The sequence below is a fragment of the Cyprinus carpio genome, chromosome A8 (assembly GCF_018340385.1).
Source record: "Cyprinus carpio isolate SPL01 chromosome A8, ASM1834038v1, whole genome shotgun sequence".
Lineage (NCBI taxonomy): Eukaryota > Metazoa > Chordata > Actinopteri > Cypriniformes > Cyprinidae > Cyprinus > Cyprinus carpio.
The window spans coordinates 9,413,825-9,430,020 of record NC_056579.1 but is presented as its reverse complement, the minus strand read 5'-3'; the positions used below and the strand labels follow the sequence as shown (position 1 = coordinate 9,430,020).

Below are 16,196 nucleotides of genomic sequence, written 5' to 3'. Positions count from 1 at the left end.
TAATTGAAGTAATAGGGATTTTAAAGGGGTATTTTTAGCCTGGGTGAAGATTACTAAGGGAGCTGCAGAAAGGAGGAGAGGAGAAAGAAACAGAAGATGAAAGGAGAAGAGAATGATGGAGGAGAGGATGGGCAGGGTGAAACTGGATTACACCCTTGTGCAGTGAAAGAGAGGGATTATCCAGCCTGTGAAAGAGGAGAGGAGTCAGCGGATTAAACAGATAACGAAGAGGAGTGGTGAGGGGATTACGCTGATGAGAGCTGGATTCACAATAATCCCTTCTGAAAACCAACATTTTATCAACTGCCAAACACACTAGCACTGATTGTTTAATATATTCCTCCATAACCTCATCCACTCTGTTTCTTCACCTGAAATTAATTTGCCATTAGATCATAATGCTCTTCTAATCTCACTCTACGATAACATTCTTGTCATGTTTTCCAGCAGACATTTAATAGAAATGATGCTTCATTCACTGTCTCTCCATGTGCCTCCATCTAATGTCAGCCTCCCTACCGTCTTGCTCTATTTTCTGAGCGAGCAAGCTCTAATTTAAGAGACTGTGGTTATATAAGACAGATGGTCAGAAGGTCAGTGATTGTGTGTGTGTGTGTGTGTGTGTGTGTGTGTGTGTGTATCACATAGAGAAGAATAAAAGATAGAAAAAGGGCTGCTTTTGAATGAAAATATGCAATTCAAGACTGCAGGAAGGTGAGGAACAGACTCTGAAACAGGAAAAGACATCTAAACAGAAGAATAATGAAAAGGGTAGCAATGCTTCTGGAGTGGAAACGTTCATATATATACCCCAAGGAGGTCTGTTTTGACAACGCTGCACAAACATTGAAAGGCTAATTTCCCCCCGTTCTCTAAAACAGGGAACTCAGTTTAATGCGTAAAAAAGTTGGAAACAAGACCGAGATAAAGTCTGAGAGAATCAAAATAGTTCATGATGGTATAGGAACAACAGTGTCATTCAAAATAAAGGGGCATAAGTCTAGAAAAAGAGAGTTATGAGAGATTAGAACAAAAGAAAGCAGAGGCTGGGAAGAAGGAGTGGCCGCGCAGGAGGGAGTGAAAAAACTTTCTGTCAGCTTCCGTGCATTTCCGCTGTTCTACTAACCTACATACTATAATCTCTTCTCTCCTCATTTCATAATGGAGACTCCCTGGTTACATCATGCCCTTTCCATCCTTTCCACTTTCGCACATCCTGTTATTTCATCCCACATAATTATTGTCATTGTAAGAGTAGCATCCTGAAGTAAACTCAGTCTCCCTGCCTTCTCTCAAACTTTGCTTCAACTCTCAGTCATCCTCACCTATACACAAGATGTTCACAGAAATTAGATTTATTTTTTGATAATGTTCTTTGAGATGTGAGAAGTGTTTTTATGCCATGCAAAAATATTTGTTCAGAACTCAAACACAACCTGTGCTGGTGTATCCAGTGGATAAGAGCTCAATATGCATGTCAACATTATGCATTTATCCAACATCAGATGAGTTTCTGATTCAAGATATAAAAGAAGATAATTGGCAAATCTGTATTTATAAACTTGTTTATATTTAAAAATAAAGGTTCTTTATTGGCATCTATGGTTCCATGATGAACCTTTAACATCCATAGAACCTTTCCATTGCGCAAAAGGTTCTTTATAGTGGAAAAGGATTCTTAAAAAAAAATTTGAAAGAAAAAAATTATTTGGGGAACCCAAAAATGGCAGTCTCTTTTTGGACCCTTCATTTGTAGAAGTGTCTATGTTTCTAATTTCAATGTTGTCTCCTTTGTCAACATTAAACACTGCATTTTTGCAGTGCTTATGATTAAATGCTATTTGAATAGAACAAGACCAGATTTAATTATTTGCATGCTTCTCTGAATAAAATTGGATGATAAAAGAATAAAGGTAATTGATTAATAGATTTGATTTCCATTTGGCTAACTTGGTATAATCCACACATAACTGAAAAATATCCACACCCTAAATAAATATATGTGCAGATTTGCTAAAATATTGTAAAACTATGGTATATTCATGCAATGTCTCAATTAATCAAAACCACCTAAAAGCACACAATAATACTGTTACTTAGATGCCTTTTTAAAATGGTTTTTAACCGTTTTTACTGTCTGTATGGAAGAAAGAAATACACGGGCACCTATATGATAACCCTCTGCTGGTCTAGTCTGTTTTAATTTGCACTTTCTCTAACCTTTTTGAATTAGCCTACTTGACTATTTATCACTAGGGAAAACTGTGTTGAAAGAGCCTCGGTAGCAGTCAAGCACATTTAGGTTTATGAGGAAGGATAAGAATTCTGTGATTGTTTAGTTTTTTTCAACGGGCGCTGTGCTGTAATCGCAAACAATCGCAGCCGCAGGAACCGCGAAAGATTCCCACGATTCTGTTGTGGTGACAAACTGCAACACTTTCCCACGCGCGCTCGAGCTCTGGCCTACAATCTATGGCTCTGGCACACGGATCCTCCTTAAAGCGCGTGGCCGAGTGCGAGAGCGCGCGCCGCTGCCTGAGGGCACGAGGCGGGCCAGTGGAGCTGGATCATGTGAGAGTCCACGCGCCGAAAGTAGGTTAGACTACAGAGAGAAGCGCAGACGCAGGGAGAGGGAAAGAGAAGAGGGCATCATTTTATTGCAAGTCTGACAGTGCGCACATTTACGCAGGAAAAAAGCTTATGATGGAGCGGAATTTATTCTGAACACCCGGATGAGAAGAGCAAGTAGACTGTGCAAGAACTTACGAGTTATAGCAACGTTAGTTGTTTTCTTACAACCGCTCTGTTTTGGAGTTTTCAAAAATTTACCTGAGTTTACCTTTCGGCGCAGTTCAAATGTACTGGAGTTTTATTATCGTTCGCAGATAATATAGCATCAAAATGAGAGGTAAGTTAAATGAAAAAAATAATCCATTTATATAAACAAAATAATATTGTCTAATTATGGAAACAGTACATTACTGTCACTTTGACAGCGGTATCGCGAATGGGTTTGCTTTGATGTTGCAGGAACTGCGCAAAGTCTTAACCGAAGTAAAGCGCGAAAAACTGTTTGGTTGTTTGTAACATATGTGTTTCTTTACTATTTGATCGTTTTCCGCCACTCAGACATATGCAGAAAATAACCAGTACACGGAAATGATAAACTTTGCATAGTTCTGTTTTGTTTCTTCGCTTGTAAACGTGAAAGGGAAGCGATTAGCGTCATGTAGGAAACGTCTCATGAGTTGCCATGTCCGCTTTTAATAAGCAAGTGAGAGATTTATTTATTAAGTACATATTGTACATTTTCATTATTTTTAAAGGGATATAATTATTGAAATGACGTACCTTGCAGCAAGTTACATTTTAGACGTTTTATATATTTTGCTAGAATAAGTTATTCAACTCTTTTCTACACTGCTTATTTTGAAAAAAGAAAAAAAAATCTTGCGATATTTGGCAACACTCCTCTAACTGTAGTTACTGTTAACTGCCACTAAGCCAAACCCATTATGTAAGAATCAAACAACGTGTTTAAAAATGCTTAAAATATATCCCTGGGTGCTGTCATTTGAACTGAATTAAATCATGGAAAGTTCAAAAACTGCATAATGGTCGAACGCAAAATTGATATGCGTCTGGTCACGTATGTAAGCCCTTAGCCGCCATGTTGAACTTGAGCTCCGCTGAATGTGTGTGTCTTTATCGTGATAAAGGTTATCAGTAAGTTGAGGGGAGACTCTCAGCTTGTCAGTAGGCTGTGTGAGCTGTTGGGGCACAGAGAGTGGTGTGTATCTGCAGCGCTCTGCGTGTTGTTGTTGTTGTTTTTCAGTCTCAGCATGGCCGCCGATGTGACAGAATCTACCTGCTCCATTAACCTACTTCTGTCATTGAGGATTACACAGCTTATTACAACACTGAGAGATCAGGAAGAAAATTGGTCCGTTTATTGTTTTCCTTATTGGCATCTTATTTTAACCTTTACCCAGTGCTGCATCTCTGCATAACAACCAGCGTGTTGGCAAAGCGAAGTTAAACCTGAAATGCCGTACAAAGGAAACAGCGCCTCCTTTGGTGCAAAGGCGTAACAACATGTGCTCAGTTGTTGTCAAGCTTAGTTGCCTGTGATTTCAGTTTTATATTAACTGTTTATATAATCATAACGTTATATTTTTTTCAGTTAGTTGCTATCTTTATGCGTTTTCCACTGAATGTTGCAGACTTTTGTAAGATTTTCATCACTGAAATTCATAGCATGTGCTAAACCGTCTACAGTAGCAGTAGAACTGACAATGTGTAGTAAACCAGAGGCATTGAAAAATGTAATTTTAATGAGCATTGGATATTCAGTATATTTCTTTTGACTTTGTCCATGATCCTGAGGAAAGGCACTCTTCTGTATGCCGAGAGCTATAGACTATAAGCCACCATGGCTTTAAAGACTTAAGCAATGAGCCGTCTATAAATGAATGCTGAGCAGCTTAATGCAGTGGCACTTTGACACCTGCCCATGAAGTTTCCATTCATGTAAACCACAATTTAAGCCCAGGCAGTGGGAGAATGTGACCATCCATTTGAACTGTGAGGGATTAAAATCTTCTTTCAACTATTCAATATCTTCATTTTTTCATTCAGTTTTTTTTTTCAGAGTAATCCTTAACAATAAATACATTATAATTGTTACACGCCTAAGGTGTTTTCTTATGTTTTTTGTTAGTTAATGCGTCTTAAACCCAGCCTTTTTGTAATATGAAGCTTAACTCTCACTTTTTTTTTTTTTTTTTTTTACATTTTTCCTTCGTGAATCATTGATAATGATAATGACCAAACAATTTTCATATTTTTAGTATTTTTATACAAATTTATCTTAAAATCAATCTTCTTTCAACCTGGATTTATTATTTATTTATTATAGATTCAACATATAAAACCACAAGATGGGAAAAATGACCGTATGCATGTATTTGTGGAGACTTTTATTGTTTCCTAATCCCAGCAGGCATCAAGATAATTAATGCCCATCAAGAGTCACCTTACACTCCCTATCAGCTCATGTTTTTTAACTTGGTGTTGTTACTTATACCAAAGAATTACTCAATCCCTCTGTACATATTTAAAGAGAGTCATGTGGTGTCATTCCACCATCTCAGTTTACTTAGTATAGGTAGGTCACTTTTAAGTGATGTGGGAGAGGAAAAATCATTACAGCTGAAATCTCAAGTAAAAGTAAGCGGATGCTAATTGAACCCTGTTTGTGAAATTCAAAGCAGATCTGCTGGTGAGGACACAGAGCAGACTCCAAAATTGGCTCTTATATGAACTGCACACACACTTATATCATACAAGTTAGGTGGTTATACACTGTCCTATGCAAATACAAGGTAAATGGGACCTTTGGACGTTGCTGAACAAAGTTGTTTGATTATGTGAGATAAAAGGGCAAAGTCTCTGAATTTGAGTTGGGTTTTTCTTTGAATCACTCTGTGAAACTGCTGACTGTTGTTTGATGGACTGACACACTGACTAACTGACATAGAGTGGCCTAGAGAAAGGAGATAAGAAGAGTTAGATTACTAACCCCAGCTTGCCCGATAAACATAGCACTCTAATAAATCTCCTCTTAATTAGTTTTCGGTAGTCTGACTGTGTTTGCCTCCGGTTTCAACAGCAGTGCTCGAATCGGTTAATCAAACAAGAGCTGTTTGCTATACTTTTGATTTGACTGAGTGTTTGTGGGAGATTGGCTTGATATGTTATGAATAATGGCTTTTAAAAGATGTATTAACTAATTAAACTTTTTTTTTTAAGTGATAAATGGAGATTTATCAGCCTAAATATCAGAGGTTCCTGACTTGAACAACAGTCGGACATCTTGGTAATTCTGTCAGCCCTTTTGTCCTCATAGTTTTAGTCAGTGAAATATTTATTCCCATTTTTCATTGATGAATTTACCATAATTCATTGATACTACTATGCCAAAAACCTGTAATGTGTCTGGCCTTTACTGTTTGGTGAGTCATACTGCCATGTAGTCAGTGCAGTTTGCTTTTACCTGATATTTTGCTCTGTGATATTCTCAATATGAAAGGTTTTGTTTAACTAACACACAGCACTGTAAAACCAAGGCTTTATAAAACTCAACCACCATGCACAGCAGTCAAAACTTAAAAATAGTTTTATGTGAGTGCTACGAGACAGCTGGGAGTGTGCTCAAATTCTTGACAGGCTGCCACATGTTGAGGGCAAGTGTAAGTTACAGAGCCCTTAACGAGTGTACTGTAGATATTTAAAATGTACAAAAGTCATATATCACTCCTATGCCATTACATAAAAAGCACCTCTTGATCATGTGTCTGTGATAAAAAAAAATGATCCAGAGTCACTTGTAGAGGCCTTAGATTTGTCTGAAACTGAAATGACAAGTTTTCCTGATAATATAATGGTCTTTGATTTCTGCGGTTCCTCCTTAAACATGCCAAGAAGGAAAAAAAAAAGAAAAAAAAAATTAATCAGATTACAGTGCTTGCGAGGCTACCGCACAAGCGCCTCCCTCGGCTCAGTAGGAAAGTGTGTCAGTAGAACAGCTCAGCCCCATAGCCTGACTGTGCTACGCAGGTGAGTGGCATGTGATCAGACGAGTCTGAATCAAAGCCACGCTGTCACGAGCCAATGGGAAGTCGGGAGGGGCGGGATGGAGGAATGCTCGTCACTGCGTTGCTAGGGTGATCTCCTCTGAATGAGTGTGTTCATGGAATGTAGCCAGACAGCAGTTATATAACATGGGGCGGGTGGGGGCCAGGGGCTCAGAATGGGGTAGAAGGAATGACAGCAAGTGAAAAAAGACAGAATATGTTCCACTGAGTAATTTCTCTGACTTATTGCATTATGGAATAAATGTTATTTTCTTGATGCTTTGAAAAGTGCTTTAGCAGATTTTGTTTATCAACCGAGCTTCTGGAAACATCAAGCAAACTTGTCTCATGTTGACTGTTTTTTTTGCCCCGCTCTCAGACTCCATTGCTCAAATTTGAGGCACACATCAACAAGCATTCGGGCCGAAGTGTGAGTCCTCATATCATTATCTCTGGAGGGCCGGTTCCTTGTCACAACACATTAGCTGTTACCTGAGATATTGCGTCATTGCACAAAACATGAATGACATTTCCTTCATCCACATCAATTGAGAGGACCATGTTTCCTGGAAATAACCTTTATTGGGATCCATCCTGTGCCATTTGGCTCATCTGCACTAGGTGAAACTTCCTTACCATAGGCCCCTCAAGAAAAATGATAGTGACCTGTGTTCAAGGATAGCGCTTCTGCTTGAAAGAACAGCTTGTTTTAATGGGATATAGAGGACTTACTTGTGCAAATGTAAGTGTGTATGCTGTTGTTTGGTTCTGAGGAACTCTTTGCACTCAAAGGTTCTATTCATGAACCTGCAGCTGTTTATAATTCCCATACAGAGCATCACAATCCGCTTAATTCCAGCTCAACTGTGCCAAGCAGAGAGCAAGCTTTGTTTATAAAGCTGTTTTTGATCCTGTGGTCCAAGGACTTGTGTTATTATGTCATCCTGAGTGGGTCAAAACCTTGAATCTTTGAATATGAGCTGTAGCGCTTAACCTATCTCTTTATGAATTAGCAGTGTATTGTTGCTGTCGAAGGAATATGACACTAGCAAAGTTTTCACATCCCTGTGAGAGTCAGACCAGACCTTCGGGCACTGCGCCAGCCTGTATTTCTTTTAGTTTTTGATTGATTGCTCAAAGATCAGTTGGTCAAACAAAGAACACTGTAGCTGTAGCTCACTTTAGAACTGTAAGTAGCGGATGGATTTCAGTGCTTTGTGTGCTTTGAGTCAGGACTTTTCTATAGGCTGTGTATGGGAGGTGCTGGATAAGTGTGTCAAACTTTAGCTAATGTTTCATGTTCCACTTCTCCCTCTCTTAGCACAAATCGAAGTAATCCCATGCAAGATTTGCGGGGACAAGTCATCGGGCATCCACTATGGGGTGATCACTTGTGAAGGCTGCAAGGTAAGAGAGCATCCTTTCAATCAATTCATCTTCAATTCTGCTCAAGGTTTAAAGGGATAGAGCACCCCAAAATGACAATTTCATAATCATTTACTTACCCTCATGTCAACTTGCACATTGTTCTGTTTCTCTGTGTAGTGCAAATTAAGATATTTTGACGAATGTTTCACTGTTTGTCCATACAGTGAAAGTCAAATGGGCCCAAAACTTTGAACCCCTGTTTATTGTATGGACAAAAACACTGAGACTTTTTAAAAAGATTGTTTTCTGCAGAAAAAGAACATCATACAGCTTTGTACAGCATGAGGGTGAGTAAATGATTATAGAATTTTCTTTTTGTCTTTAAAAGACCCACATTTCTTAGACTTGGTTTAAAGGTATCTGTCAAACTGTTTTCCCCAAAATGTTCCCTTTTCTTCAGATAAAAAAACTAGAATAAACAGTATTGAAGTATACAAGACTTGCAAGAAAGTTAGAGTACCTTGTAGTTACACCCTGATGACGTCTTCTGACTGTTCCTTGAAACGGTAAACAATTCAACCCCTTTATCTGATTGGCTCGCTGAGGAGTCAGAAATCTCAGTCAGCTTGTATTTGACCACAAGACACAAAATGTGTGCCAGATCTGATCTAACGTTTCATACTATCTGCCCGAAAGTCTTTGCCAGATGACATGTGATTTGTATTGAACCACATTACTTCACATGGATTGCACATGGTGTTAATAAATGATCATATGATTGCACTGGTGTCTGAAACCCATGCAGCTAGTCCTTGAGATTTTGATACTATGAAAACAGTGAGGTTTTAGAGTTAATTCAGGAACAAGGAGGAAATGCGGCCACTTCTTGACCTCGGTTTTCTTTTTTTTTCACATTTTCATTCATCGGGCTTCTTCCGCCGAAGTCAGCAGAACAATGCGATATACTCCTGCTCCAGGCAGAGGAACTGCCTTATTGACCGAACCAATCGCAACCGCTGCCAGCACTGCCGCCTGCAGAAGTGTCTGGCACTGGGCATGAGCCGTGATGGTGAGTCTAATCTTATGCAAGATCGCATTTCCTACTGGAAATGGAGTCTCCTGGAGTCATATTAAACACAGCTGTGGTGTTAGTGTGAATGTTAGGACTTCATATTGCCACTGGCTGAAGAAACACAGCCAGGCATGAAAGTAGTTTCAGTTTTGATCTCCCCTGTGTGGTATGATGTTGGCACGTTCCATGTTTTTTAGCTTGCTTTTCAGTTCTTATCTACAATCGAATGTAACTGTTGTCTTTCTTTCCACACCCTCCTTTTCTCTGCAGCGGTGAAGTTTGGACGCATGTCAAAAAAGCAGCGTGACAGCCTCTATGCCGAGGTTCAGAAGCACCAGCAGTCCCAGGAGCGAACAGGGGGTTTAGGCAATGGTGTACCCAGCCATGCTGGTGACGAGGTCGGGGAGAACGGCAGCAGCCACAGCCGGGCCTACAGCCGAGGCTCCAGCACCACACTAAGTGACCTGGATGACATAACCACGCTACCAGACGGTCTCTTCTTTGATCTGCCGCTCACACCGGAGGAAGCTGCTGACTACTGCAACCTAGAGCTGCTGGGAGGAAGCGGTGGGAGCAGTTCGTCCTCCCAGAGTTCTCCTGAGCCGAACAGACAGGAGTTTAGTGACACGACACGCATCAAACATGAGTACCAGACTGTGCACGAGACGGGACTTTACACTCGCTCATTACTTAACCCACCTGAAGGCTGTTCCTTGATGGAAATCGGTTAGTATATTGTGATAATAGAAATGTATGCATATTATATTATATTACTGTATATATAATATGTACCAGTATGCACTACCGTTCATAAGATTGGGGTTGGTAAGATTTTTTTATATTTCTGAAAGAAGTCTTTCAATCTCACCAAGGCTTTTGATCAAAAATACAGTAAAAACAGTAGTTCTGTGAACTGTTATTACAGTTTTATTCTGCAAAGCTGAATCCTTAGAAGCCATTACAACAGTCTTCAGATTCACATGATCCTTAGAAATCATTCCAATTGACTGATTTGGTGATCAAGAAACATTTATTATTGTTGAAAACAGTTTTGCTTAATATTTTTGTGAAAATCATAAAGAACAGCATTTATTTAGTTTGTAACATTATAAATGTCTTTGCTTTTACTTTTGATCAATTTAATGTGTCCTTGCTGAATAATAGTATTATTTTCTCCCCCCCACCCCAAAAAGGACTAACCCCAAACCTTTTAAACAGTAGTTTATGAATATTATTGAATATGTCTATTATTTATTATTTGTTTTGCATTAGAAATTGATATTTTCTCTAAATAAATCAAAAATAAGAACAATTGTTTTACATGCTAAAAATTCCATTTAACAGTGTTATTAAATTATTATTTTTTGTGTTTAAATGTTAACTTTAAGCAAGCAATTTGAAAATGAACATGTATCATTAGATATCCCATATCGACTGATACCGCTAAATAATAATAATAAAAAAAAATATCTGCCATGTATCTCTATGTGACATGCTTCCATAGTCTATATTCCTTCATCGTTCCTTTAGAACGGATTACACAGAATGTGGTAAAATCCCACATTGAGACAAGTCAGTATAGCACAGAAGAACTGAAAAGATTTGCTTGGACACTCTACACACCTGAGGAGATACGTGTCTACCAAAACAAGGTACCACATTGCCCAACCTTACATTCCATTTTAATGAATCACATAGAATACTTAATATTTTAGAGGCTAATTAAAAATAGATTAAAAAGTACGTCAAATGCACATCATAATTATGAATAATCAGAATATGGGTGGAAGAGTCTAAAATGTATTGCTTTATCCAAGTCCACAGAGATAATGTGGCAGCAGTGTGCTGTGTACATCACGAATGCCATCCAGTATGTGGTCGAGTTTGCCAAGCGCATCTCTGGATTCCTGGACTTGTGTCAAAATGACCAGATTATCCTTCTCAAAGCAGGTCAGCATCAACTCTGTGCAATACAGCAACCAAATCAGTTATGTGTTATCCACATTAGTGAATACCTGCAGTAAATACACTTAAGTGCCCAGTTTATATTTCTGGTTAAACCTTCTAATACAGCATATTTATTTATGGCATGATAGTTGTATATTTGAGTTTAAACTGTAGGTAGTCTTCATTTCTCAACTGTGTTCTGACAAAGGCTCTGTTGTCGTTTTCTCTCACCCTTTTTCCCCCGCTTGTGTCCACCCTTTGTCCATTGTGTGGTGTGCCTTTTACCCGATTTGTTATTTAAATGAAAACAAAAAACACTTCTGTCTTTTTTTTCTCTCTCTTTAAAACAACCATCATTGCCATTCGCTTGAATGTTGACATCACTATTTGTTTGTGAAAATGATGACTGTTTTAATGAATCCTCAATTTGAAAACATTTCGTAATTTGTGCAATTAAATCCTAATTGTTTTTTGTTTTCCTGTGTGTATGTGTGCATCGTGGAGCATTCGTTTGCCTATTTCTTCCCTCTGCCTCCCTCTTTCCTGCCTTTCCTTTCTATGTGGTGCTGCCCATCCAGGCTGCCTGGACGTGCTGTTGATCCGAATGTGTCGGGCCTACAACCCCATCAATAACACATTGTTGTTTGATGGAAAGTTCGCAAGCCCGCAACTCTTTAAAGCTCTCGGTGAGTCTCTTCCCTAGACCTTTCACATAATTTAGCACCCTGTGGCATTTCAAAGGGCATGTTGGCTACTTGTTTGCAATTAACCTGAGCAATGGTACACCTAGTGCTGTAAAGTCACATGATTAAGTCACGGTTACTCTTTATATAGACTTAAACATAAATTAAATTGAAAATAGGTGAATTAAAATCTTTCCAGGTCAATTGAAAGATTGCTAAAGTTGGCTGGGTACCCATCTGGTGACATGTTGTGACATTTTTACAGCTCTTGGTAAATTTTGCTCTATTATTTTTCAAATGTGTTTTCTGTCTTAATCCTGTCTGTAGGATGTGATGATCTGGTGGGTGCTGTGTTTGAGATGACTAAAACCCTGAGTCGGCTACAGCTGTCTGAAGAGGAGATGGCTCTGTTTTCCGCCACTGTGCTTCTGTCTCCAGGTGGTTTTACTATAACATTAGTTTAAAGTAATCTTTTACTCTTACTGTCTTTCCAAAAGATACATAGCCAGACATTAGAGTTTACTCTTCCACTAATTTATTTCACAGACCGACCATGGTTGACAGATGCTCAGAAGGTGCAGAAACTTCAGGAGAAGGTCTACGTTGCGTTACAGCACTGTCTTCGTAAAAGCGGTGCCCCTGAGGAAAAACTGGCAAAGGTACTTGGAAAAAATCTTAAGAATGAATGAAAAACAAGTTCATACTCTCACAGCTGTTAAATGTGAGAAAATCAGGGCTGTCAAAATAAACACATGCGATAAATAAATATATTTATGCCATTCTGATTTTTATGCTGTTCACACACTTAATCAATTTCACATTTTAACAGTTTTTATTATGATTTGTGTGAATTCTGAAAACTGATCCAAACCTCCTGAGTTGACTATGACAGATCTATGACACAAAAGTCCTGTTTGTCAGTGAATAATGGAGGCGGCTTCATTTTATTCTAAATATTATAATAATAGATGTAATGTGTCAGATTCTTTATTAATAAATAATATTCATCTTTGTATCGTGAAACACATTATTATTTTTTAATCGTTACACATTACTGTTCAAATGTTTGGGGTCAGTAAGATGTAAAAAGAAAGGAATACTTTTATTTTACAAGGATGCATGAAATGGATCAAAGACAGCAAAGACAATTATAATTATACAGAAGTTTTCTGTTTCAAGACTGCTGAAAGGTTAACCAAAAAACAAAATCAATGTTGCTGTTTTTACTGTATTTTTATCAAATAAATGCAGCTTGGTGAGCATAAGAGAGAGCTTAAGAGAAAAAAATATTACCGACCCCAAACTTTTGAATCATAGTGTATATTATTATTTTCCCTAAAATTCATTAAAAAAAGACCCAAATGCATTAACGTTTTACTACAAGAACATTTACATTAAAATATTGAATATTTGATAATTGTATCAATCATGTTAAATAATATTATACATATTTTTTGTCAAGTTATGTAGGAAAATGTTATAACTGCGTTTTCTTTTTTTCTTGACTCAATAGATGGTGTCCAAGTTGCCCATGATGAAGTCAATTTGCAACCTCCATATTGATAAGCTGGAGTTTTTCCGTCTCCTTCACCCAGAAACGGCCTACAACTTCCCTGCTCTCTACAGAGAGGTTTTCTGCAGCGAGATCTCCTTCCCAGACTCCACTGAGGGCTAACATTCATTAAAGTGTCATATTGGCTCTGATGAGAAACAGAGAGAGGAAGAGACAGGGAATGGAAATAGGAGGAGGTAGATGGATATGTGTTTGAGAAAAACCAGCAACACACTGACAATCTTGCACATTACACTTTAGGACTCCATCTATAACCTCCTTCCTGATGGAGTGATTCACTCCTCTATTTGAACAGGACCCACATTTCTTATAAGATGCTGTTGAATATCAGCAGTCTTTTAATGTGCTGGTTACTCATGCTACCTACATATAGTGACTCGAACAGAGTAAATGAAGTATATTTAATTAAAAAGAGTACTCGAAGTGCTTGAAAAGTGGATACTTCCCATTTTCAGAGTACATTTAGGAAGAGAACTATGAATGTAACCCAACTGACGTGCGGCAAAGCCTCAGGATTAAGACAGAATGTATAATTTATTCCTGCCCCATATATAAAACAAGCTTTTAAGGCTTGGTTTCTGTAGACAAACAGTTTTGAATCCATGCAAAACTGTTTAAAGGGACCAATGCATGTACACCTGAGTTTGTAAACGCCACATGAGCAGCTTCACTTTAACAGACTGAACACTAACGCACAGCACACTGCACAGGCCATACGTGCACATGGTGTGTTGTCATTTGAGCTCTTTATTTTTCCATATAAATTTAAAAGATGCAACTAAACTAACGAAAACCTCATCCTTATTACCCTTTCCCACGCAAATGCCACTTGGATAAAGATATCAGATGATATTTTGATATCCTCATTTGATCCGAAACCACATGTATGTAGAACGATATTATATTTATAAACCGAGCGTGTAGATAGCGTATGTAGGCAGAGATAGAAAGTTGGCACCTTAGATTGAATGTTCTCGAGCCCTTTCAAAGACTTCCCAACCATAGGAGTTGAATTCTGGGCTGGAGTTGGAATTGGCATGACATGCAGATTTTGAAAGCTTTAGATTTAGATGCAGGTGGACAGCACTTAAATACTCCACACACACACAAAAAAAGGACTTTGCAAGAGCAGGTCTTTGCAGTCGCCCCACATTAGATGGCGAAAAGACAATGCCACTATGAGACTTTCTGAAGCGCAGCAAACCACTCAAACGGCTGCCGGGAGCAAGAACTCGGGATAAAGCAAAGAACACAGAAGGAACCTTATATTTTTGGAGACAACGGACAACCTGAGCTCACCGTCAGTCATGAGGACACCACAGAAATGTCGTAACTCAGACTTTTCTGTTTCTACAGCTGTGAGGATAAGTGGATCCACAGACCATACCTCATGCTTTGCATTGTGTCCGATGTGGGGATCAGTGTTGTGTTCCTGTGTGATTATCTCCCCCTCCTATCATCCATTTACCCTTTGTGTTCACTTATAGCACAACTATTGGTTGACAGAACCATCAGCTACCCCCCTGAGTTAGGGAACACTGATTAGTTTATGTTCCAAAACTCAAACCAAAGGAGAAAGATCTACTATCTGTCCGTTCTTCTGAGGATTGGTCTCAGGGGAGATGTAGGAGTGGCCCAGAAACCGGAATACAAACTAAAGCCCAAAGGAGGGCTTTTCGAAACCCTTTAGTGCCCAGTTCTAGCTTTGTGAGATTACAGGGAATAAAAGATGTTTTGAATGATTGATAAGTATCAACGTCCAGTTTCCTGACAGATAAACTTAACAAGCTTGTCTGATGTTTTATTTTTTGCACTGCTGGACCAGTGCCTAACTGTATATTTTCTTGTAAGATTTTATATGGTTGGTATAATACACATTTTCTGGGTGTTTAACACAATATCATAGTGTCTGCCTGTGCAATAGTCAGTCTTTCCATTTTTAGTATTGACAGCCCTCACAAGCCGAGGGTCTCCTTGTATTTCATAAGCACTCCAGCTCAGATCGTTTGACACCCCCTTGCTAAGTTCTGTCTACACATTATTTTTTTACTCTTTTCTGTTAGCTTAACTTAAACTGACGTGTGAAGGTGGAGAAAGATTGTAACAAAGTGCAAATACTTAGTAAAAACCATTTAGAGTTTTAGACAATGTATATTTTGGAGTGTTATTCGCAGCCCTACAAACTGCCACAAGAGTCCAGTCTGTCCTTGAGGCTAGTTCTGGAAGTGTGCGTTTACATCTACACTCAGTCACTCAGGGAGATAGCTGGGTTCTCTGTCCAAAAATGTTTTCTGCAGTTAGCCTAGCAAGACACCTTGCACCAAATAGAAGACCTTAAACCTTGATCACTGTGTTCTTGTGAATGTTAATCGCAGAAGTATCAAAGAATTTTACCCCTGTCTTATATCAGTGCTACTGTTTGACTTGCTTAAAAAAATGAATAGGATCAAAACTATAAGGTATATTGATATATTTAAGGATGAATTTAATCTTTAAATCTGGTGTTGTGTTTATTTGTTTGTGATATTTTCTTTCGTCATTTCTGTCCTTTTCTGTAACATTTTCTCACTCGCGGTTACATCCATCCTCTTTAATAAATAAAAAAAAAATTATTTTAAATAAAAATCATAATCAAAAAGAAAATCCCCTACACGAGTCCCTTATGTGGTTGTTTCAAATAAATAAATCATATTATAGATTTTAAGGAATATAATTTATGGTGTATTATGGATACAGAGAATAAAACAACCCCATGAAGAGTTATTATTGTACAATAAGAATTATACACATGGATTCCAGAATGTAATAAAGGTCTTTTTACATTATACTGAGTGTTTTGTGGCTACTGAATTTTTTTATGTAAAATGCAATGCAAGACCGAATTCCCCAAAGTTCCCATATCTTATTCATGTCTAGAT

At 38.3% G+C, this 16,196-nt stretch overlaps 1 protein-coding gene across 1 annotated transcript; it reads left to right on the top strand.

Annotated features, from left to right (window-relative positions):
- Positions 1-2,539: 2,539 nt before the first annotated feature.
- Positions 2,540-15,398, top strand: LOC109053275 (nuclear receptor ROR-beta-like). Its single transcript, XM_042762022.1, has 10 exons — positions 2,540-2,908; positions 7,957-8,041; positions 8,930-9,072; positions 9,346-9,801; positions 10,606-10,727; positions 10,893-11,025; positions 11,601-11,708; positions 12,033-12,143; positions 12,252-12,364; positions 13,219-15,398. Exons 1-10 carry the CDS (start codon positions 2,902-2,904, stop codon positions 13,378-13,380), a joined length of 1,440 nt encoding a protein of 479 aa, XP_042617956.1. The 5' UTR covers positions 2,540-2,901; the 3' UTR covers positions 13,381-15,398.
- The last annotated feature ends 798 nt before the right edge of the window (positions 15,399-16,196 follow it).

Excerpts from the sequence above, each read along its gene's own strand:
- LOC109053275 (XM_042762022.1), top strand. Across the intron at positions 8,042-8,929 it reads ATCACTTGTGAAGGCTGCAA|GGGCTTCTTCCGCCGAAGTC; the intron begins GGTAAGAGAGCA and ends TTTTCATTCATC. Across the intron at positions 9,073-9,345 it reads ACTGGGCATGAGCCGTGATG|CGGTGAAGTTTGGACGCATG; the intron begins GTGAGTCTAATC and ends TTTTCTCTGCAG.